Source organism: Oratosquilla oratoria, chromosome 4 (genome assembly GCF_046742065.1).
Source record: "Oratosquilla oratoria isolate Oo_2021 chromosome 4, ASM4674206v1, whole genome shotgun sequence".
Classification (NCBI taxonomy): Eukaryota; Metazoa; Arthropoda; class Malacostraca; order Stomatopoda; family Squillidae; genus Oratosquilla; species Oratosquilla oratoria.
The window spans coordinates 26654394-26679393 of NC_134780.1; the positions used below are offsets into that span (position 1 = coordinate 26654394).

General features: G+C 47.8%; 1 protein-coding gene across 4 annotated transcripts in view; it reads left to right on the forward strand.

Moving 5' to 3' along the window:
- The window catches only part of LOC143024696 (uncharacterized), a 223856-nt gene that overhangs the window by 113476 nt on the left and 85380 nt on the right, over positions 1 to 25000 (forward strand). For all 4 annotated transcript variants that reach the window (XM_076183709.1, XM_076183710.1, XM_076183708.1 and 1 more), the window contains exon 2: positions 1096 to 1275. In XM_076183709.1, coding sequence (XP_076039824.1) covers positions 1118 to 1275 — 158 coding nt within the window. In that variant the 5' untranslated portion in view covers positions 1096 to 1117. The remainder of the gene's footprint in view (positions 1 to 1095; positions 1276 to 25000) is intronic.

Here is a 25000-nt window from a genome sequence, read left to right on the forward strand (position 1 = left end):
TCCTCCTTCTCCTCCTCCTCCTCCTCCTCCTCCTCCTCCTTTGTACCACCTACTCGTCTCAAGCGCCACCAACAAAGGGTTTTATTTTAATTTATTGATATTATTTTTTATTATTATTATCATTATTTATATTATTATTATCATTATTATTAATTATCGTATTATCATCATGATCATTTACTATTATTATTGTTTTTGGTATTGTTATTGTTATTTTTACTGTTATTGTTAATAATGTATGATATAGATGTATATCTTGTGAAAGTGGCGCGTCGGTCTCGACCTCACGTCGCACAACGTTGACCTAGGATCAGATCCAAGGGCTACTGGTGACTGCCACTTGCCCAAGAAGTCGTAGCGCATAGGACAAAGTTGAGTGTCGGTCTTGGCTTTATTTTATTTTATTGATTTTTTTTCTGCGATGAGAACACAAGAGATGCAAGATTGTCTTGTGGTCGGCCTTCGGGGTCTTGGGCAACATCAGAACTGGTTAGGAGTTGATGGGAACTTCGTGTGTGTGTGTGTGTGTTTCACCACGGTCTTGGATCACGTGTTGGATCCGCGATCGACAGCTATTTCACTCCCGGAAGAGAGCTCAGAGCTCATATATGAGCGATCTATGGGTAATGCTGTGACCTTACACGCACACACGCAACTCCCCGCCCACGAGAGTTGGAGTAACGACTCGAAGCGCAGCGACACTGAAATTACTTCAGCACTGGGCAGGATTCGAACCCGGACCGCCGTAGTAGCGGCCGCTATTGCTACCACTGCGCGGTGTGTGTGTGTATGTGTGTGTGTGTGCGTGTGGTTATATCTTGAGAGTTCGATAAAAATTATTGTGATATGAAACTTCGAAACCATTTATTATTACCTTGTTTTTTATCAGTACCGTTATGTATTGATAATATTACCATGGTTAATAGCAATACATATTATTGTTGGTTTTCGGTATGTTTCATGGTTAATATATGAATACGCATTATCGTTTATGTGTGTTTTATTTATGTATTTATTATTTATTAATGTTTTTATTTTATTATTATTATTTTTTACTAACCGTTCCTTGTCTTTCTGCTCTTCCTCCTCCTTCAGCGTGGTGAGAGGGCAGCACGAAATGGCGCCTCCGCCCCTGGGACAGCTGGCCACGGCGGCGTCGGTGGTGCCCGCGCGGCCTGTGACGGAGGACACGCCCCCCGACCTCCTGACGGGCACCATGGACCTCACCGTGGTTCTTCCCCACGGCCAGACCGTCCGTATGTCGGTGCACCGTAGGTGAGTACGGCTTTAACCTAAAGACTCGCCCTGTCCCACGCGCACTCAGTGGGAAATGAGAAACTCCTTGGTAGAGCAAAGCCCTGCCAGGTGCGGCAAGGCTTTTTTTTTTTACCGTTGTTTGGGTCGCCTCCCTGTTTTGCCAGGACTATTGGGAAACAACGCAACATAGCCCGCAGCAAGCCCTGCTCATGAATTCGTCACGTGCGGTATCTACAGGCCTACTTGTTGAATTATTTAGTTTATTTATTTATTTTATTTTATTTATATAGTTTTATCATTTAAGTTCTTATAGCTTTTTCAAGTGGCGCCAACCATCTGGCACATTTTTGTTGTGGTTCTTGTAGATATATTGTCGTTACTTCGATGAAGAAGTCCAGGCGAAGGGTAAAGTGCCTTGGCAAGGAAGGGGAGAAGGGAGACATGTTGGAGAAGAAGGGGGAGGAGTAGGAGGAGGAGGAGTGGGGAGTAGGGGGGAGGGGGACAGGGAGAGGGGACAAGTTTTGGGGAGAGAGTGGACGGGTTAAGCGTGTTCAGGATGAAAGGTAAACAGGACCGGAGTCAGAAGTGATTAATGGTAATGAGAAGAAATTGATATAGTCTAGTTCATGCATAATGTTAATAATTAGTAATCATGATAATTATTGTTCTTGTTCCTCGAGTTTCACTTACCGGAAACCCGCGGCCCCCACAGTAACCGGATTATGGGATCGGAACAGTTGTCGGTTGTCAACTTATGAGATGAAGTGTATTTACCTAGTTGTATTTTACGGGAAGGGGAGCTATGCTCGTGGTGACCCGTTTTTGCATCTCGCAAAATCAAGTTTGTTCTTAAATTCTTGTATTGTGTTTGCACACACTATTTTTTCGTCCAATTTGTTCCAGATATCTATTTATCTCTGTGTGGGAAGCTGTTCTTTTTCAGGTCTCTTCTGTAGTTGTGCTTTTTGAGTTTCATTGCATGTCTTCATGTTTTTCCTCTTTCCCACTTTAATAAGTCCTCTCTATCAAGGCGTTCTTTTTCTTTCATAATTCTGTATATGGTTTGTGTGTGTGTGTGTGTGTGTGTGTATGTGTGTGTGTGTGTGTGTGTGTGTGTTCGCCCCTGCCTGCCTGTCTCTGCCTACGAAGCAGTCAACCTATCCGCCCACCCAAGTTAGTCTTCCCATTCCTCCCCTATTTTTTTTTTTTTTTTTTTCTATCACGGCCTGTAAGAGCGCCCTCAAGGCCCAGGGCTCCTATTGTCCGGGTCCTTTGTCTTGCAATTCGGGTAGTCCTCGGGTGTCCTCTGTGTGTGTGCGCGTGCGCATGTGCGTGTGTGTGGACCGAGCAGCCAGCGCCTACCGGCTCTGGGCTCGGATGCGCCAGCGTCGTGTACCGGGAGTGACCGGGGGTCCGGGTTAGGGCGTAAAGGCACGTCCAGAGGAAATGTCCTCATTCCTGAGACGAAACTGACCCGTTCGTGGCATCCTGGCGCCGAGGCCACGCCCTCCTTGGGCAATTCCTGTTTCCTGATTGGTGGAGGGGATGTCTTCTCCAGGTACAAGCGAGCGTTGTGTCTCCGCTGGGGTCGTCATCGATGTGATTGTGAATACAAAATATAGGTTTGATATATGCAAAGCGCGTTTTTGACACCATTGTAGTGAGAATTTTTGGCTCTCGTATTTCTGTGTCATCTTGCCTCTGGTTTCCTCCCACTTGGCGAAGAATAGGATGGATTGTATAAGTCGACCGTGGCGGTTTCAAACGCGGCGGTTCTATTACAGTGTAAGTCAGTGGAGGCGTTCACACGCAACCACGCAGTTTTTTCCTTGATTATACGGTACCGCCGCGTTTTCCGTGCGGTTCCATCCGCTAATGTGAACATGGCCTTCCTGGACGATTGGTCGTTTTTGGTGGACAGAGTCATAAGAACGAAGGAGACTGCAAGAGATCATAAGGCCTAGACTAGGCAGTTCCATGTCCATTACCATCTGTCATCTCCATAAATTTATCTAACCTTCTCTTAAAACAACCAATTATTCCAACACTCACAAGATGGTTACCAAGTTTATTCCATTTGTTAAACACTTTGTTGGTAAACCAATTCATATCTATTTCCTTCTTAAACATAAAAAAATGGAGGTTTTTAACGTGTTACTAATGGAGGGACTGCCCGGTCGCTGGCCGAGCGGGTTAGAGCGTCGCTGCTTGCGGCGGAGGTCGAGGTGACGGCAGTTCGAACACTGCCGCCAGCGAGTTGGACCAAGGGCATGGTTCGTTCAGGTCCACGCTACAAAGTCGTTTTATCAGGGGCACCGTCCTAGCATCCTGATACGGGGGGAGTTCGCGACGTTGAACTGAATCAGGATACCTGTAGGAAAATTGACGCTGGAAGTTTGGCTGGATGCTTTGGAAGATGGAGGAAGTTAAAAAACTTTTACTTTACTTTCACTTGATTGGCATTGCCGGGGCGCGTCTCCGCATCCTTTCTCTCTCCTTTTTTAATTTATTTTTTCTAATATTATTATTGATTATTATTATTATTATTAGTTATTATTATTTTTATTATTACTATTATTATTATTATTATTTATTATTATTTATTGTTACTATTATTTATTGTTACTATTATTTGTTTTTATTATTATTATTATTATTATCAATGATTATATTTATTATTATTTATTATTATTATTATTTATTTATTTATTTTTCTTCTTTATCTTTGGTATGCACGGAATGCCTCATGGTGTGTTTCTAGTGCCGGACCTTGACAAGGTAAGGTATTTGAAGCTTCAGCTTCCCTTATTGTACATTAAACTTGATTCGGTTTAATGTCGTGCACTCCCCTATCTGGAGGCTAGAACGGTACCCCTTACGGAGGACTTTGTAGCGTGCAATTGAATGAACCATGCCCTTGGTCCAACTCGCTGGCGGCAGAGTTCGGGCCGTTACCTCGACCTCTGCCGCAAGCAGCGACGCTCTAAACCGTTAATCACGAAACCTAAAAACATAAACATCGATACTAGAGATACGACTTTGATTAAAATTCCTATGAAAATGTTGCTGTGCAGCCCAGCATTGTAAGAGAATGGTACAGTTGCAAAAAACCACGTTTAAAAAAAGTAGCCTCCATTTCTAGTTCCTAGATATTGTGGGGCTATCATCTGGAGCCTTTGTAGCCTTTTGTCTTGATCTTGCATTAATGGGTTTTGTTCGCGAAAACTAATTCGGTAGCCAGTGAATTATTTGCTGTCAGTATCGCTGTGGTGGCCATTTATCCTTATCTTTCTTTTTTTATTTATCTTCTTTTCTCTTCCTCCTCCCTGTTCTTCGCTCATTTCCTTCTCCTTACTCCTTAATTGATTCTCCTGTTTTCTTTGGTCTTTCTCCCTATCCTTCTCCCATTTCCTCCTTTTCTTTCCTTCTTATCCTTCTTACACTTTCTCCCTTTCCTCCTCCTCTTTCTCCTCCTGTTTCCCCTCCTCCTCCTCCCGTTTCTCCTCCTCCTACTCCTCCTTCTTCTTTCTCCTTCTACTTTCTCGCTTTCCTCCTCCTTCCTCCTTCTCCTTCTCCTTCTCCTATTTTGTCCCTTTCCTCCTCCTCCTCCTTTCACTTTCTCCTGAAACGTCATTTACACGTTGCAAGTCAAGCGTACAAGTTACTTGCTACAAGTCCCTTGCCGTGTGTAAACATCTGCTTGACAAAGGAAATTGGGCAGCAGCTTGCCCAATTTTTTGTCAAGCAGATGTTTACACACGGCAAGGAACTTGTAGCAAGTAACTCGCACCCCTAACTTGCCTCTTAACTTGCCCGCCCTGTGGAAATGTACCTTTATCCTTCTCCCACTTCCTCCCCTTCCTCCTCCTCCACCACTTCTTCCTCCTCCACTTCTTCTCCCTCCACTTCTTCTTCCACTTCTTCTTCCACTTCTTCCTCCTCCACTTCTTCCCCTTTATCCTCCCTCCACTTCCTCCACTTCTTCTTCCTGTTCCTCCCGTCCTCCTCTCTCTTCCTCCCTCACCTCCTCTTTTACCTCCTCCTCTCTCTTCCTCCCTCACTTCCTCTCTCACCTTCTCCACCTCTTCTCACTTTCTCCATCACTTCTTCCTCTCTCACCTCCTCCTCCTCCTCCTCTTTCTTCATCTCTCTTACAGTTGATCGAGTTGCTTCTTGTGCGCGTGCTGCCCCTTGTTGCGAGGCGAGGCGAGAGCCCACCACCACCCGGGGGGCTGCACCCGAGATGTTCCTCGCATTTCTCGACCGTCACACCCGGCTCCTCCTCTTCCTCTTCTTCCTCTTCTTCTTCAAGAGCGAAACGAGTCTTGCTCACGTGGGGTCGCTGCTGGTGGTGGTGAGGCTGGTAGGGGGGAGGGGAGGGGAGGGGAGGGGGAGATGAGGCTGGTTCTGGTCCTGGCTGCCTCATGTCGCCAAGATCCTCCAGAGTATTTACTCTCCTCGACTCCCCAAAAGCGGCATTCCTGAAAATCAGATATGCAACAGATTTATTTTTCTTTTTAATCTAAGGTGCTCTCTTTCAGCCACTCTTAATTCTCCCCCGACTCGTTAGTCTCGCCACCCCTGACCTGAACTAATCCTACGACTCTCTTCATCCTTCCCCTCAGCCCCCTTTCCCCCCTCCACACCTCTCCCCCTCATTTCTTCTCCCCTTCATCTCCCCTTGTCCCTTCTCTCTTTCATCCTCCCGTACCCTCGTCCCTTCTCTCCTTCATCCCCTTTCCCCCTCACCCCCCCTCGTCCCCTCTTCTCCACTTCCCCTCGTCCACTCTCCCGCTCGTCCCCTCTCCTATCGTTCCCTGTCCCATTCGTCCCCTCTTGCACCCCCCACAATCTCCCCCCCTCCTCCATCTCCCCCACCTCGCCCTCCCCACGTACAGTCAGTCAGTCAGTCAAGCAGGCAGGAAGTGGTGCATCTCGTGCATAGTTTCGTCTCATCATGCTCATGACCTCGTGAGGTCGATTCAGTTGGCGGCGCCAACATGTTTCTCTTTTCTTATCTTTTCAGCTGAGCTTCTTTACGGAGCAAAGGGGCTCCTTGTGTTCTCTATTTTCCTTTTTTTTTAGATTGCGGAGACACATTGGTCTGTGCATATGAAGTTGATGTGTGTGTGTATATATATATATATATATATATATATATATATATATATATATATATATATATATATATATATATATATATAATATAAATAAACAGAAATGTAGTAGCACATTTGTAAATGACACACAGGAAACCCACAGTCGGAGGAAATAAACTTCGAATAAACTTCGAATAAAGAAGAATCCTATATTTCGGGTATCAACTGTAGCCCTCTTCAGGAAAGGTACTTTCCTGAAGAGGGCTACAGTTGATAGCCGAAATATAGGATTCTTCTTTATTCGAAGTTTATTTTCTCCAACTGTGGGTTTCCTGTGTGTCATATATATATATATATATATATATATATATATATATATTATACACATATATATATATATATATATATATATATATTATACACATATATATACACATATACTAGACCACCCGTGACCCGTTGAGTCAAATAAAATCTTAAATGATACCTTGTTAATAGAATGGTAAATAAAATCTTTATTAAGACAATGCTCTTATATTGCATGTTGTTAACATGTCATATCACGATCTTTTTAAAGCAGGTTATTATTAGCTGAAGATTTGCCAGTTTTGTGCGGTCCTCGTGCTCTCTCGAAGGAAAGTAAACTGGATACAGGCGTTCTCAAGAAATTAAATAAAGAGAGCCTCCTATGCCTATGTTATGTCACGTCTCGTCATCCCACTCCCAATTCCACTCCCAATTCCACTCCCAATTCCACTCCCACTACCAATCCCACTCCCACTCATTATCATTATCATTATCATTATCATTATCATTCAGGGAGTCCCATAGGACTTGAGCAAAAGCAACGTTAATAAATATAAACTTTATGATAGATATACTATGTCACTATCACCGTATAATATAAATCACAGAAAATAAGTTTCTATATAAAATTGAGTATAATTTAGAGCTCTTACCTCTATTCAGTAGACGAAAGCAGTGACTTGATTAGTTATAAGAAGTGAAATGCAGAAGATCGTGACTGCATGTCGTTGCTTGGAACACTACGCATATGATTTATACGGTTCGTAATATTTTAATAAACTCATTATGCCTCATAGATGTTAATTCAGGAGTTGGCTATACTTTTAAATACTGAATATGAACATTTATATCAATGTTCAGAAAATATGTAATCGGAATATTGGGAATTAAAAATTGGCAAATTGGAAAATTAGCAGCTGTGACGTCACGCGCTCAGCGCTGGGGTTCCTTGGGACCCACAGAGCGGATGTCGTGACGTCATGTCTCTTCTTCTGATTGGCTGGTCCTCAGTCGTGACGTCATATCTCTTCTTCTGATCTCTTCTTCTGATTGGCTGGTCCTCAGTCGTGACGTTATATCTCTTCTGATTGGCTGGTATTCAGTCGTGACGTCATATCTATTCTTCAGTAGACGGTTTCAAGCAAGATAACAAACAAGATGATCAAAATTTTATAAGTATATATATATATATATATATATATATATATATATATATATATATATATATATATATATATATATATATATATATATTGTTTATCGGAAATAAATAATCGGTACATTAAACGTTGTTGCGCCTAATATTGCCGCTACTGCTATTACCACTATCATTCTCATTGTCACCACTATCACCTTCACTACTATTCCACCTGGACCTCTTATTGTCACCACTACCACTACTGTTACCTCCATCACTACTGTCACCTCCACCAGTACTGTCACCTCCACCACTACAGTCACCACCACCATCACCACCGTCACCACCACCACTACCGTCACCATCACCACCACTACCGTCACCACCACCATCACCACCGTCACCACCACCACTACCGTCACCATCACCACCACTACCGTCACCGTCACCACCACTACCGTCATCACCACTACCGTCACCACCACCGCCACCTCCACCACCACTACTGTCACCGCCACCTCCACCACCACCACCACCACTACTGCCACCACCACCACCTTCACCACCCGTCAGTTCCACCACCGCCAGCAGCAGCAGCAGCATCTCCGGTAATGAGTGCCTGGTGTACTCCGCCCCCCCCCCGTTCCTTTCTGCAACTAGATGAAGTAGAACTCCCCCCCCCCTAGTAGCAGCAGCAGCAGGGGCTAACGATTACTTCCTCCATACTCTCGTTTCCCTTCCCATACTCTTTACCGATCAAGTCTCTCCTACTCCCTCCCACTCACTCACTCACTCACTCACTCACTCACTCACTCACTCCCTCACTCACTCCTTCTCTCGTTCCTCTCTTCGCTCCCACGCATCTCCTTCCCTCTTGTATTGATTTGTTGATTTATTTTCCTATTTATTTATTTATATAGTTATGCATGGATTAATTCATACGTTTATTTACGTACTTATTAATTCAATCTTTCGTTTATCTTCCACGTTCCAAAATTTCAATTACGTCTGTGTGACTTCCGTAGCTAATGCAGGAAAATGAATGGTTATATATTTTTACTTTGTGGGATCAGCCAAGCTGCAGATAAGATGCTTGTTGTGTAAATAAAAGACAGTTATATAGAATATGGCAGGTGCACACCCAGTTTCCTTACTGTGGCAGATGTGCGAAATCTTGTCCAGACAGTCACTTAGGGTCAGCAACGCACTGCCAGTTCGCGAAAGTGGAACTGAGATGCGACAGATTTCGTCACGTTTCGAGGGAAAGGTGGAAGGCATTTGTGTCCAGTGCAGCCTTAATGGTCCACGGCAGGACCGGCCTATCCCCCCTGTGGGACGAAGCAGGCCTCTGTGTCACATCACGGCGGCTTAATGTGCATTTCCCTGTACAGATATTCAAGGGATGGGTTGTATCTGTTCGGGATTGGGAAGAGGGAGTAGAGTATACAGGTCTTTGTACATGTATTGCCTCACCATTCTCTCTCTCTCTCTCTCTCTCTCTCTCTCTCTCTCTCTCTCTCTCTCTCTCTCTCTCTCTCTCTCTCTCTCTCTCTCTCTCTCTCTCTCAGTCTCTCTCTCTCTCTCTCTCTCTCTCTCTCTCTCTCTCTCTCTCTCTCTCTCTCTCTCTCTCTCTCTCTCTCTCTCTCTCTCTCTCTCTCTCTCTCTCTCTCTCTCTCTCTCTCTCTCTCTCTCTCTCTCGCTCGCTTGCTTGCTTGCTTGCTCGCCCCGCTCTAATTCCTCCTTCCCTCTCCTCCCTCCCTCTACTTCCTCCCACTCCACCTCCATTCTTTCTCCTCTCCCACGTCACCCTAATTCCCCTAACCCTCATATCCTTCCCGTCCCATTCTCCTCCCCCTTTCTCTCTCCCCATTCCCCTCTTCCCGCTCCTCCAGTTTTCGGTTAGACCCCCAACGTTTCTTCCTCTCGTCCCATCACCCCTCCTCACCCCCCTTTGCCCCCCCTTACACCTCATCCTCGGGGGGGGGGAGGCTCGCTTCCGCCCACCAACCGTGTGTATACAGTGGCGTGGTCTAGAACTTTGCAGGAGCCAAGCTATTTTTTTTCTTAACAAGACTCTGTATTGGAGAAACCAGATACTCTCCTTGAAGGTGATACCCACTTGTCTGGCAAACGAAGTGAAAGGAAGAAAGAAAAAAAAGGAAGACAGGAAAAATGAGAAAAAAAGAAAAATTGAACAAGTGCTTCGAGGATAAGCTTTCAGCTCTGACTCCAAGGGTCAATTCGCACTCCTTTAGGAGTAGGAGGAGGAGGAGAACGAGGGGGACGACACTCCCTCCCCTCCTCTCACTCCCCCCTTCTCCTCACTCCCCTAGTCCCCTTCCCTTCCCCCCCTCCGACTTCCGCTCTCTGCAACTACACACGGGGAACGTTAAACTTAAACCCACCATCTCACTTGTGGTGGGAAGTGAGAAACCCCTGATAGGGCTAAGCCCTTTACAGTTGCGGCTAAGCCGCTGTTTTCTCTCTCTCTCTCTCTCTCTCTCTCTCTCTCTCTCTCTCTCTCTCTCTCTCTCTCTCTCTCTCTCTCTCTCTCTCTCTCTCTCTCTCTCTCTCTCTGTCTCTCTCTCTCTCTCTCTCTGCCGATGTTGGGTCGCCTCCACGCCTGGTCCGGGACTCGAACTCAGCTTAGTATTTTGTGTGCAACACCCCACCCACCACCGCCACCAAGTTCCATTCCTTCGTGATTATTCTTCTGCACATATATATATCTCTTCCGCCCCGTTGTTCTGTTCCGCACCCGTGGTTGCTTGTATATATGTGTGTGTGCGCGTGTTTTGGTGTGTGTGTGCGTGTGTGTGTGTGTGTGTGTGTGTGTGTGTGTGTGTGTGTGTGTGTGTGTGTTTAGGTATAGGTGTGTTTGTATGTGTCGGTGTGTGCGTGTTGGTGTGTATGTGTTGGTTGTGTGTGTGTGTGTGTGTGTGTGTGTGTGTGTTGGTATACAGTAGATGTGTTTGTGTGGTGTGTGTTAGTGTGTGTGTAGGTGTGTGTATGCGTAGGTATGTATGTGTTTTTGTGGGTGTGTGGTGTGGGTGTGTGGAGTGTGGGTGTATATGTGTGCGTGTGTTTGTGCGTGTTAGTGCGTGTGTTGGTGTGTGTGTAGGTGTAGGTGTGTGCATTCGTGGGTATGTGTTTTTGTGTATGTGTGTGTGGTGTGGACGTGTATGTATGTGTGGAGTGTGTGTGTGTGTGTGTGTGTGTGTGTGTGTGTGTGTGTGTGTGTGTGTACCTCGGTCGAGAAAGCGTTCGAATGGCACGCGCTGTGTTGCATTTTGATTTCGAAACCTCTGCGGAAACTTGATCCCCCGTTGGCGCCAACAGAGGCGTTCCTCAGAACCAAATCTCTAAAGAGAGTCACTGGAGCTTAATGAGTTCACAAATCCACCGCCCTTGCCCGCGAACCAAATAAATAGAGTTCGTTGGAAGTACGACATAATGAAACGCTCTTGACTTCGAAATATAGTCCAAAGGAACTCCGTTGACATTGAGACATATAATGTGGGCGATGAATATGAACGTCAAATGAATTCTACGTTCATTACTCACGCGGAATTACCCAAATTATCCATTTGTGGGTAATTTCCCGTAGGAGGAGACCCGCCCCACGTTCCACCGTATGAAGAAGAACACCGAAGCGAGGAATCCTTCTGTTCCTTCCGTGTTCCTAGCCTTGTTACTCGTGCTGACTTCTCTCCGATGTGCCCCGGCTGTCCGAGCACATGAGGTTAAGGTGGCTGGGTCGGGAGCACACTCCAGGGTCCAGAGGTCCTGGAATAAAATTAAGTAATTCTTAGCTTTGGGGAATTAATCGAGTTTCTGGTTCTTTGGATCTCAGAGGCTCTTCTACACACCAGAGGCCTTCTTTCCCTTGTAATAAGGGGTCGTCGAATCAAAGCACACACTGGGCCACACCTCTCCCCTCCCCCCCTCTGTTCCTGATACACAAATAAAAAGATCTCTGGCGTTAGACAGAATGAAGTTTTTAGATGGACACGGGGACCAGAGGGACAGGATCCTTGCAGGAACTGGAGGAGGAGGAAAAGGAGTAGGAGGAGGAGGAAAAGGAAGAGGAGGAGGGAGAAGGAAAAGGAAGAGGGGGAGGGAGAAGGAAAAAGAAGAGGAGGAGAGGGAAGGAAAAGGAAGGGGAGGAGGGAGAAGGAAAAGGAAGAGGAGGAGGAGGAAAAGGAAGGGGAGGAGGGAGAAGAAATAGGAAGAGGGGGAGGGAGAAGGAAAAAGAAGAAGAAGAGGGAGAAGGAAAAGGAAGAGGAGGAGGGAGAAGGTAAAGGAAGAGGAGGAGGAGGAGGAAGAAGAAAATGAGGAGGGCCAGGTTCCTCTCCTCAACTTCATCGATTCCGGGAGAACAATACAAGTAGGTCTGATGGGTGGGTGGGCACGATGACCGCAACGGGGCCGATAACGACATCGTTAGCTGCGCCGATAAGCTGCGGCGCGGAATGCCGCCGCAGCCGCAGGGAGGACGACGACGGCGACGGCGACGACGTCGGCCACCGAGGAGGAGGAGGAGGAGGAGGAGGAGGAGGTCCGATAAGGCGGGCGAGGCGACAGGGCGGATCCTACCGGGGATGGAAGACGGAACTGGAAGACCCGAAATTGAGGTCCTTCACGGTAACTGTCGATGCGGCTGCATGGTATCGTTATTACAACTATTATTTATTTGTTTCTTTCTTTGGTTATTACTGTTTTGTTGTTTTGGTGTTGACAGTGCAATGTCTCTTCAACGATTGACATGTGGACCAGTACGGTGGCTGTTGCCGGTTACTTGGGGGCCGTGGGTCTCCTACAAGAGAGAACTAGGGTAACGGATTGATGACATATATATATATATATATATATATATATATATATATATATATATATATATATATATATATATATATATATAACGACTCGTGGCGCAGTTGATAGAATTCCTGGCTGCTACTACGACGGTCCGGGATCGAAACCTGCCCAGGGTTGAAATAATTTCAGTATCGCTGCGCCACGGGTTGTTACTCCAATTCTCGTGGGCGGGGAGTTGGGTGTGTGTGTGCGTGTGTGCGTGCGTGCGTGTAAGGTCACAGCATTAATCATAGATTGGTCATATGTGAGCTCTGAGCTCTCTTCCGGGAGGGAAATAGCTGTCGATCACGCGTCCAATACGTGATCCAAGGCCATATTGAATCACACACACACGCGCGCGTCATAATCTTCCCTCGAGTGGAAGCCACGCATATGAATGAAATCGGCTGGAGGCAGACAGAATCAAGGCGTGAATGATACCAGATACGGCCGAGGAGGAATAGAGTGATTAGTACTGAGATTTTTTTCAGTGTATTGCTAAGTTTTCCGGTTTTGCAATCTCGTTTCACGATCGCAAATATTTGTCCAGAGAGGGATATATATATATATATATATATATATATATGTATATATATATATATATATATATATATATATATATATATATATAGAAGAGAGAGAGAGAGAGAGAGAGAGAGAGAGAGAGAGAGAGAGAGAGAAAGAGGGAGAGATATAGAGAGGGAGAGAGAGAGAGACACAGAGAGGAGAGAGAGATGGGGGAGGGAGGGAGGGAGAGAGGGGGAGGGTTAAAGGTGTGGGTCGTTAAGCTGTCGTCTTGACCACTCGTCCCTCCATGCCATCCTCACTCACTCACTCACTTCCGCCTTCTTATTCACCGCTGAGCAAATAGATAATCCTCCCCCTCCCGCCTCCCTCCTCCTCCGTCCTCCTCCCCCTCCTCCTCCTCCTCCTCCTCCCTCCTCCTCCTCCTCCTCCTCCTCTTCCTCCTTCTCCTCCTCTTCCTCCTCCTCTTCCTCCTCCTCTTCCTTCTCCTCTTCCTCCTCCTCTTCCTCCTCATTCCGCCTCTCTTCACCTCTTCCATCCTGCCGATTCGCCTTCCCATTCGTATACCTTCCCTTACCCTTGATTTACCCCTCCCTTACCCTTCCCTTTCTTAACCTTCTTTGCCCTTACCTACCCTTTCCCATCCTTACCCTTCCTTTTCCTTCTTTACCCTTCCTTACCTTTCCTTAATCTTCCCTTCTCTTCCCCTTCCCCTCCCTACCTCTCTTATTTCCTTCCCTCCCTCCCTCACTCCCTTCCTCCGTCTCCCTCATTTTCTTCCCTCACTCCTTCCCACTCCCGACTCCTCTCCCTCCCTCCCTCCCTCCCTCCCTCCCTCCCTCCCTCCCTTCCTCCGTCTCCCTCATTTCCTTCCCTCACTCCTTCTTACTCCCGACTCCTCTCCCTCCCTCCCTCCCTCCCCCTCCCTCCTCTCCCTCCCTCCCTCCCTCCCTCCCTCCCTCCCTCCCCCTCCTCTCCCTCCCTCCCTCCCTCCCTCTCTCCCTCGCTCTGCCCTTCTCCAGCTGCGCCCGTCTCTTTGACCTTCGTTTCACTTGATCGTCATCATCGCCATCATCATCATCATCATCATCGTCGTCATCATCTCGTTGATCGCACCACAAACGACCCTTCCTCACCTCGCTCGGCTGTCGTTACTGCCACTACCACCACCACCACCACCACCACTACCACTACCACCACTAACTTCACCATCATTACTTGTACCTCTACCCGTATTTCTACCTCTATCCCTAACACCACCACTACCATTATAACACGTCAACCATCATAACTACTGCCACCACCACTACTTCTACCTGTACCTGTACTTGTACCCTACCTCTCTCTCTACCACAACCACCAACAGGAGCAACAGCAGCAGCAGCAATACTGTTTCTCCTCTGTCATCCTGGTGTGAAATATTTCGTTGTTTTCTTTTCACCTCTGATGATTCCCATGTTGCTCGTCTCACCCCCTCCTCCTATTCCTCCTCCTCCTCTTCCTCCTTCTCCTGTTTCCATTGAGGGGTCGTGTGATGGTCCGGCGTTTTGGTCGGACGGACATGCCCCGCGTGTTGAGGTGCGCGGCTGGCTTCGGCATCCCCTGACGGATCCCCCGCCGCCGCCGCCGCCCCCGCGCCTGGCGGCCGGCTATAGAGACGTGAGATCTGAAGGGAGCAGAGGATAGAGGAGTGTCGTACTCGGGCAAGGAATGGCCAGTAGATCATCGCGTGACGAGTTTATTATGCTTAAGAACTTGAAGATGATCTCTTCCCAGCCTCATCTCCTCTTGCCAGTCGCTGTTGTTGTTGTTGTTGTTGTTGTTGTTGTTGTTTTTTGCGTTTCATGGGCTGGTCTTCCCCCGTGCAGCTCCTCGTGTGTGTTTGTGTGCAGCCCGCGGCGGGCTCCGGCCACAGAGTTGACGGGCTGTAATGGGAGGGAGACCACCCGACTCGACGTCCCTCCCTCCCCCTCCTTCCCCTTCACCTCAGAGGCGCAGCGGACAGGGCAAGCGGCAGGAGATTTGATTAAAAACCAGAGAGGGTCTTGACCCGGTCTAAATTGGGTCCCCATGGATCGGGACCCCCCCCCCCCACACACACACACACAGACACATACCTATCTGTCCCGGATGTGATCTTTGGAGAGGTAAAGCAATTTCATAACGCTTGCCACAACTAAATGGGTGAAATGGATGTACTGTGTGTGTGTGTGTGTGTGTGTGTGTATCTGTATGTGTGTGTGTGTGTGTTTGTGGGGGCTGAGGTATTCTCCCTTTCCACCATCATTTTTTTTAATGTTATAATTGGTGTTATTATTATTATTGTTATTATTTTATTATTATTATTTATTTTATCATTTATTTTTATTTTATGTTCTGTGCTTGTATGTATGGTTATACTACTGCTCCACGAGCTGGTGTCGGGAGCAGGGATCGATTCCCATCGCCGGGTCCTCCGGGGTCTCCGTGAGGAACCCGGAACCGGCTCTCAGGCTATCGAGAGCCCCATCAGTGCGTGCAGCCCGACGGGCTCCAGTACGAAGAAGCCCCCTCTCCCCTTCTTCCCAACCTCCCCCTCTCCTCCTCCTCACCCCCTCTCCCTCTCCCCTCGTCCCCCTCTCTTTTTTCATTTCCCTTCCTCCCCCTCTCTCTTTTCCCCTCTCCCCTCCTCCTCTCCCTCTCTCGATCTTTTCCCCTTCCCCTTCTCCTCATCCCCTATCCCCTCCTCCCCCTCTCTCATTTCCCCTCCCCATTCCTCCTCCCCCTTTCCCCCTTCCTCCTCCCTGTTTCCCCCTTCACCCTCCCCTTTCCCTCCTCCCAGCCCGGATCTCTTGGCGGTGAGCGTGAGAGCGAGAGAGAGAGAGAGACGTGATCTTGCCTCCCGTGAGCTGGACGGACGGGTACTTCTCACGGTGGTGCGCTAGCTGAGAATCCGGTTTTGCCCCCCTCCCCCCTCCCCCTCGGCTGAATACAATCATCCGACGGCAGGCAGAAGGTCCTAAATGCGAGGGGCGAAGCAAAGCGAAGCGAAGCGGGTCAGCATGGCCTGATTGAAATTGCCTGGCGACAAAAGGAAGCGAGTCCTAGTGACCCAGATCGCGGCGTAAGGCTTTCGATCTCCTTCCGTGGGACCCCCTGCCCCCCCCTCTCCCCCCGGGCCCCTCTTCACCGCATTTGCGGTCTCGCCTAACAACGGCCGCAGTCGGCGCCGCAGTCGCAGCCGCTGGCCCGTGGACGGAGGGCCTCCCCCTTCCTCGAACAGGCGTAAGTGGTGCGTGCACAAGGGTCGCGGCCAGGCGGGGACTTGAGTTTTTTCCCTTTCCTCCTTCTCTTCCTCTTCCTCCCCTGTTCCTCCTCCTTTTCCCCCTCCTCTTCCTTCTCTCCTCCTCTTCCTCCTCCCCTTCTCTTCCCCTCTTTCTCCTCTTCCTCCTTTTCCTCCTCTTCCTCCTCTTCTTCCCCATCCTCCCCTTCCTCCTTTTCCTCCTCTTTCTATTCCTCTTCGTTCTCCTTTCCCTCGTTCTCCTCTTCCTCCTCTTTCTATTCCTCTTCGTTCTCCTTTCCCTCGTTCTCCTCTTCCTTCTGCCCTTTCTCCTCCTCCTTCCTCCTTTCACCTTTTCCTTCCGCTCCTCCTCTTTTTCCTCTTTCTCGTCTTGTTCTTCCTCCTCCTTTTCTTTCTCTTGTACCTCTTCTTCCTCGTCTTCCTCTTCCACCTTCTTCCTTTTCTTTCTCTTCCATCTCTTTCCTCGTACTCCTCCCCTTCCTCCTTCCTCCTCCCTCCTCCCCTTTTTCCTCCGCCTTCTTTTCGCCTCCTTTTCCTCCCGCTTCTCCTCTTCTTTCTCCTCCTCTTCTTCCTTTCCCTCCTTCTGTTCTTCCTCCTCGAAATCTTTCTCCTCCCCTTCTTCCTCCGTCCTCCTTCCATCTCCTTTTCCTCCCGCTCTTCCTCCTCTCTCCTCCTCCCTCCTCCTCCTCCTCCTCCTCTCCTTCCCGCCCCCGTCATTTCATTCCTTTTTGTTTATGTCGTGGTCCAGGCGGCGGCGGCGGCGGCGGCGTCGGGCCCGGCATTTCGAGCCTCTCCTCGTTCCAATGAGCGCCCCCGCCGCTTCTGGGCCCCCCTTTTTCATCATCATCATCATCATCATCATCATCATCATCATCATCATCATCATCATCATCATCATCATCATCATCATCATCATCATCATCATCATCATCATCATCATCATCATCATCATCATCATCATCATCATCATCATCATCATCATCATCATCATCACTATTGTTATTACTGTTATTATCATTAGTTTATATATATATATATATATATATATATATATATATATATATAATATTCTTTCCCTCCTAACCCCGCCCCCCCAATTGAGTGAGGCATTGTCGCATACGAGGAAAAGTCGGTGCACGCACTCGAAATCCTCAAGTTGTTGTTCTTCATATTTCTTTATTCCCTTCTTCCTCCTCCTCTTCCCCACTCTTTCTCTTCTTTTCCTTCTTCCTCCTGTTCTTTCCCACTCTTTCTCTTCTTCCCTTTCTTCCTCCTTTCCCCTCTTCTTCCCCTTCTTCCTCCTGTTCTTCCCCACTCTTTCTCTTCTTCCCTTTCTTCCTCCTTTCCCCTCTTCTTCCCCTTCTTCCTCTTCTTTCCCCTCTTCCCCTTCTTCCTCCTGTTCTTCCCCTTCTTCCTCCTGTTCTCCCTCCCGTTCTTCCCCACTCTTTATATTCTTCCCTTTCCTCCTCTTCTTTACCCTCTTCTTCCCCTCTTCTTCCTCTTCTTCCTCCTGTTCTCACCCTTCTACCCCTTGTTCCTCTCCTCTCAATCTTCCTCTTCGTCCTCGTCTGCCTCTTTTTTATAAAGTATGGGTGCTCCATCACGACTTTGAAAACACCTTTTGGCTGGAAACGATTTGTAACTCACGGGGTCAGCCTGTTAAAAGAGCATTTACATGGTCAAACTGTTGGTCAAATCCGGTTTGTCAAGCAAGTGTCTGAAGTGATGTTTGACCGTGTGAATGGGGTATTTGGTTGTGAAACTCGCCTGACAAACGTGTTTGACAACCAAATACCCCATTCTCACGGTCAAACGTCTCTTCAAACATTTGTTTGACAAATCGGGTTTGACAAGCCGTTTGACCGTGTACATGACCCTTAAGAGTTCTGGAAACATGTCGAACACAGTTGTAGCGAGTGAGCATTAAATTGCAAGGCGTTCAGTAATGACAATCCACGTTTTGGTCAGCGAGACAGTGACGAAGTTGTGCTTGATGACTCAGAACAGTGTTTCTTCACTTTTGCCACAGAAGCCAGTCCCTGTCACCTGATGTTAGCGTGCTGGACTGCCTCAGCCAGGGGTCCTGAGTTCGGAAACGGTTAAGAAACTGACGTAGTGATTCTGGATAGGTTGATCGTGATAGTACGCATTTATGTATGATTGATTGGCCATCACCGTGCAACGATGATGAAATTTTCAGCCCAGGTCGAGACTCGAACTCGGATCACTAAGTTGGCGGTCGAGCGCGGTACTACCACCACAGTGTGTGGGTAAAGACGGTTCGGCTCAGTTTCGGAACAAGAAAAGGAGGAGAAGGGTGACCACCACGCCGCTGCATTCCACCGTAGAAGAAGAAGAGGAGGAGGAGGAGGACGAGGACGTCCACATGGCAAGGCAAAAACCTCCTCCTCCTCCTCCCCCCCTTCCCCCCCCCCCCGAACCTGACCCCAAGAACACACCCAGAAACAAACCCGGAGACCCCCAGAAACAATGCCGAGGGGAGCAGAAGGCAGCCGGGCAGACGCTAGACTTCCGCTGGATTCCGGCAACGCTAACGGGAGTGAGCTCATGCCATGATGATGATGATAATAACCCGAGTGTGTTTTCACCCACAAACCAGATTCCAGTGGCCGACTCGCACCAAGCAATCAAGCGCGAGCCGAATCGAGCTAATCTATGTTCAGGAATCCGGCAACAGTATTGCCACGAACAAAGTTTTAGTTTTCTCACTCGTTTCGAGTTCGTGGTGTCATTTTGTGTCGTGATTTCAGTTTTATTTTACCAAATTTTAACTCTATCTAGCGATAGTTAGACCCATCCTTGACTATGCGGTACAGTTTTGGTCTCCGTCCTACAGAATGGACGTAAATTCACTAGAATCAGTACAGAGAAGAATGACCAAAATGATACAAGGACTCGGAAATTTGCCTTACGAAGAGAGGCTTAGGCACCTAAACTTACACTCTCTGGAAAGACGCAGAGTGCGGGGTGATCTAATAGAAGTGTTCAAGTGGATCAAAGGCTATAACAAGGGTGATGCAAACAAGGTCATCATAATAAAACAACAGGGCAGGACTCGCAGTAATGGGTATAAACTGGACAAATTTAGATTTAAGAAGGAAATAGGCAAGAATTGGTTTAATAATAGGTCGATGAATGGAATAAACTTAGTAACCATGTAGTAAGCGCTGAAACTATCAGTTGTTTTAAAAAACGATTAGACAACTTTATGGATGGGGATGACAGGTGGTGATGGATACGGAGCTGCCTAGTGTAGGCCTTATGGTCTTTTGCAGTCTCCTTTATTTCTTATGTTCTTATGTTCTTAAATTGCTATTCACCGTTGGTAGTACTGTACAGTACAAGACGAGGATATATCTCTCTTCTTTTTTTCTTTTTTATCTTGGATTTTGTGAAATCTAACAGGCCATCGTGAAAAATGTGTTCGAGCTATTGGTAGCAATGGTTGTTTTAAGTTCTGAGGCGGTGTTTCAGTAGTTATTTCTTATGATAATTTAGTTATATTCACAATTACCCTATGAGTATATTTCCTCGGAAGCAGCCCATACCCAGGTTTTCTTTCTTTATCATTCTGGGGTGCATGTGGACCACCGTGCCAAGTTCAGTCAAGATCCGATGAATTTTTTTTTTTAAACAAACAAGCAAACGAAGAGGTAAACAGATTTGGCCTGGTACCGTAGGTCCAGATGTCGCTTTGTAACCATAGAAGCCTTTTTTCGATCCCAGGCTATCCTATCACATAGGGGAAAGGTAATACGGCAGGATTATGCAGATTATTCATCTTTCGTTGTTGTATGGATGTGGTATTGTAAGAACAATAGATAAGGAAATCACTTTCTATGGAAACCTGAGAAACAGACAAACAATACATGTATGTCATTGGCAGCTGCCGACAACTTTATCAAAAGAAACATCATATGTGCGACATTTCGCTTGTTAGGGCTTTTCAAGTAGATGATAAGACTGTAACAAGCCAAACGTCGTATAGGCTCCGTCCCCAACACGGTGTTTCTAATGCAATATATATTATTGTCGTTTGCCGTGGGTCAGGTTAGGGTGAGAGGAATGGTACCTCAGTGAGGATGTGGGCTTGTCACGGTGTATGACTTGGGAGGAGGGAGAGGGGGGGAGGGGTGGGGGGAGTATCACCTTCCTCTCACTTCCTGACGGACACAAAAAGTCATAATAACAACAATCGGGAGGCCTTGCCAGCGGACGTAGGCTTCATGTGACGTGGGTTTTGTGTGTGTGTGTGTGTGACGTCGGTTTTCGTGGGATCTCGAAATATGACGCAAAGTGTCGTGACTCGAAGGAATGATGACTTAATGACTCTAACGAGAACCCTCTTGGCAGCGACGAAGAGGCGAGTGTTGTCACACGCATCTACGAGCCCAAAACACACACACACACACACACACACACACACACACACACACACACACACACACACACACACACACACACACACACACACACACACACACACACACACACACACACACCACACACACACACACACACACACACACACACACACACACACACACACACACACACACACACACACACACACACACACACACACACACACACACACACACACACACACACACACACACACACACACACACACACACACACTACGGCGGTCCGGGTTCGAATCCCGCCCAGGGATGAAATAATTTCAGTATCGCTGTGCTGCGGGTCGTTACTCCAACTGTCGTGGGCGGGATGTTGGGTGTGTGTGCGTGTAAGGTCACAGCATTACTTATAGATCGGTCATATATGATCTCTGAACTCTCTTCCGGGAGAGAAATAGCTGTCGATCATGAGTCCAACACGTGATCCAAGACCATAGTGAAACACACACACACACACACACACACACACACACACACACACACACACACACACACACACACACACACACACACACACACACACACACACACATCACTTATATGGCCCCGGCCTCTTCCTCCTCATGGTGTATATTGTCACTGTATCGCTGTGAACTCAACAAGCCGATTATTATTGATATTATTTTGCGCACACACACACGTACACACACACACACACACACACACACACACACACACACACACACACACACACACACACACACACACACACACACACACACACACACACACACACACACACACACACACACACACACACACACACACACACACACACACACACTAGTATTTATTACGAGGTGTGTGTCAGGTGTCGGAAGGCCAACCACGTGATAGCCAGTGTATTTTAGTTGGCGTTCAGGGATAACTCTTTCTCTCTCTCTCTCTCTCTCTCTCTCTCTCTCTCTCTCTCTCTCTCTCTCTCTCTCTCTCTCTCTCTCTCTCTCTCTCTCTCTCTCTCTCTCTCTCTCTCTCTCTCTCTCTCTCTCTCTCTCTCTCTCTCTCTCTCTCTCTCTCTCTCTCTCTCTCTTTTACACAAAGTTTTTACGGGCTAGCGTATCGTAACAGCTTAAGGGCGACACAGCATAACGCAGCGTGATTATAATGCCATGTTTTGGTTTCCTTGCTGTGTTCGTTCGGCGTCTCACGTGCAGGCGTACCTGCCATTTTGCCGTTTTTGTGGTCGATCCGGTTTGCCGGAGATAATTGTCGATATCCAACCGAACTCCTGTAGTTGTTATGACGATAAAATACGCGTTGAAAATGAAAATTTATCATGAGTAATATTTCAACTATCATTTGTGATTTCATGTTCGATTGCTTTTTTATTTTAGGTTGTCTTTGATTTAGAATAATCTTTGCTGCTGCACACGGATCTCAATTGTGACATCACGTGGGTACAAACTGAAATAATCATCAACAAAATATAATTTATAGAAAATGCGCGACTTAGTCGTGGGATGAATATATTAACTTAAATTGTAAAGAGTTTTGATGATTCTCTCGTTTTGATGTTTGACGTGCAACACCGTGTGACCAGCTGGGCTGTCTGTTGGAGTTGTCGGGGCTCGTATCTGCATCAGTAGTATCGGCGACACCATGGCAGGTGTGACCGGAAACACACACGCGCGCACACACACACACACACACACACACACACACACACACACACACACACACACACACACACACACACACACACGCACACATACACACGCTCTCTCTCTCTGTCTCTGAGCAAATGTTTCTATGACTCGCTAGGCTCATGTAAATTGTCACAGAATCTTCCATGTGACGTGGCGATTGCTAAAAGAAATTCTGAGGAACCAAGTTGTTCTCGTTATTAGCAAATGCGTCCGCCAAGATTGCCAGACCTCCCGAACCAACAACAGCAACAACAATAGTAATAACAACAACAGCAATAGTAATAACAACAATAATAACGGGCGGTCGTAGAATGGAACTACTGTTTTGTGTCCACCTGGAGCCATGGGCGCCACGAGGAGTGTTTGACACGTGGTCGACGCGGGGGGAGGGGGGGATAAATGAACGCTTCCTCCCACGTGGTGACTTGACGCCGGTGTGGCCTTACAAAGGACCTCTTTCCTCCTCCTTCCTCCTCCTTCCTCCTTCCTCCTTCTTCCTTCCCCCTTCCTCCTTCCTACCCCTTCCTCCCCCTTCCTACCCCTTCCTCCTCCCTCCTCTTCTTACCTCCCCCTTCCTCCTCTTCTTTCCTCCTCCTTCCTCCTCCCTCCTTCCTCCCTCCTTTCTCCTCCCTCCTTTCTCCTCCCTCCTCCTCCCTCCTCTTCATTCCTCCTCCTCTTCTGCCCTCTTCCTTCCTCCTCCTTCCTCTTCCTCCCTCCTTCCTCCTCCTTACTCCTCCTCCCTCCTCCCTCCTCCTTTCTCTTCCTCTTCTCTCCTCCTCTTTCCTCCTCCTCCTCTTTCCTTTCTCCTCCTCCTCCTCCTCTCTTTCCCACGCCCTCCTCCTCCTCCTCTCTCTCCCTCCTCCTCCCACCCTCCTCCTACTCCCACCCTCCTCCTCCTTTCTCCTCCTTTCTCCTCCTTTCTCCTCCTCTTTCCTCCTCCTCTTTCCTCCTCCTTTCTCCTCCTCCTCCTTCCTCCTCCTTCCTCCTCCTTCCTCTTTTTCCTCTTCCCCCTTTTCTCCTCCTCCTTCCTCCTACTTCCTCCCGCCTTCCTTCCTCCTTCCTCCTCCTACTACTCCTTCCACCCCTGCTTCTCCTCCATCATCCTCCTCCTCCTCCCTCCTCTTCTCTTTCTTTTTATACTTCTACTTTTATTTCTGTTTTTATTTCTACTATATCTACTTCTATTACTGTTATTGTTCTACTCCTAATCCTCTTCCTCCTCCTCCTCCTCCTTATGGATTACACTTACTCCGTCAAAATCTGAAACTTGACTAGGCAGTGCCCGAAAAAGAAAAGTAAAGAGAATCGCAGAGAAAGGAAAGGAAATCGTAGAAAATCGCACCTCAAACCCCCCCCATTCTCACACACCTTCTCACGCACGAACACAAAATCTTACACACACACACACACACACACACACACACACACACACACACACACACACACACACACACACGTGTGGCGCAGTTCCTGGCTGCCACTACGGTGGTCCGGGTTCGAATCCCGCCCAGAGTTGAAACAATTTCAGTATCGCTGCGCTGCGGGTCGTTACTCCAACTCTCGTGGGAGGGAGTTTTGTGTGTGCGTGTGTATGTGCGTGTGCGTGTAAGGTCACAGCATTACCCATAGATTGGTCATATACGAGCTCTGAGTTCTCTTCCGGGAGGGAAATAGCTGTAGATCACGAGTCCAACACGTGATCCAAGACCATGGTGAATCACACACGCACACCTTGAGTGTCTTACGCCAGGAGACACTTGCCTGCCGCCGTAATCGCCAGCTTCGGAGACTCGCAGGTCAGTTGGCGGCGCGCGCGGCCTGCATCTCGGGTCTGCGTGCGTCGCCAGGAACCCCCCCCCCCCAGTTAAAAAAAATAGAATGGACTCTGTAGCTTATAGGGGGCCTCGTCCACCTCCTCCCTTTCCTCCTCCATTTCCTCCACCTCTTCCTCGTCCCTTTCCTCTTCCCTTACCTCCTCCCTTTTCCTCCTCTTCCTCCTTTTATTCTCCTTTTCCTCCTCTTCCTCCACCTATTTCTTGTCCCTTTCCTCCTCCATTTCCTCCACCTATTCCTCGTTCCTTTCCTCCTCCCTTTTATTCTCCTTTTCCTTCGCTTCCTCCTCTTCTCCCTCTTCTTCCTATTCTTTCTCTTCCTCCTCTTCTTCGTATCAATCCTCTTCTTCCTCCATTCTTCCTCTTCTTCCTCCATTCTTCCTCTACTTCCTCCATTCTTCCTATTCTTCCTCCTCTTTCTGCCCCTCCTTCTCTTTCTCCTCTCTCTACCCCTCCTTCTTCTCTTCCTCCTTTACCACTCGCCTTTCCATTGCTTTTCACTCTCCCTCTTTCCTTTGTCTTCCTCCTCCACCTGCACCTCCTTCTCTTCCTCCTTGTTCCCCTCCCTCCTCCTTCCTCTCCCTCCTCCTTCCCCTCCCTCCTCCTTCACCTCCCTCC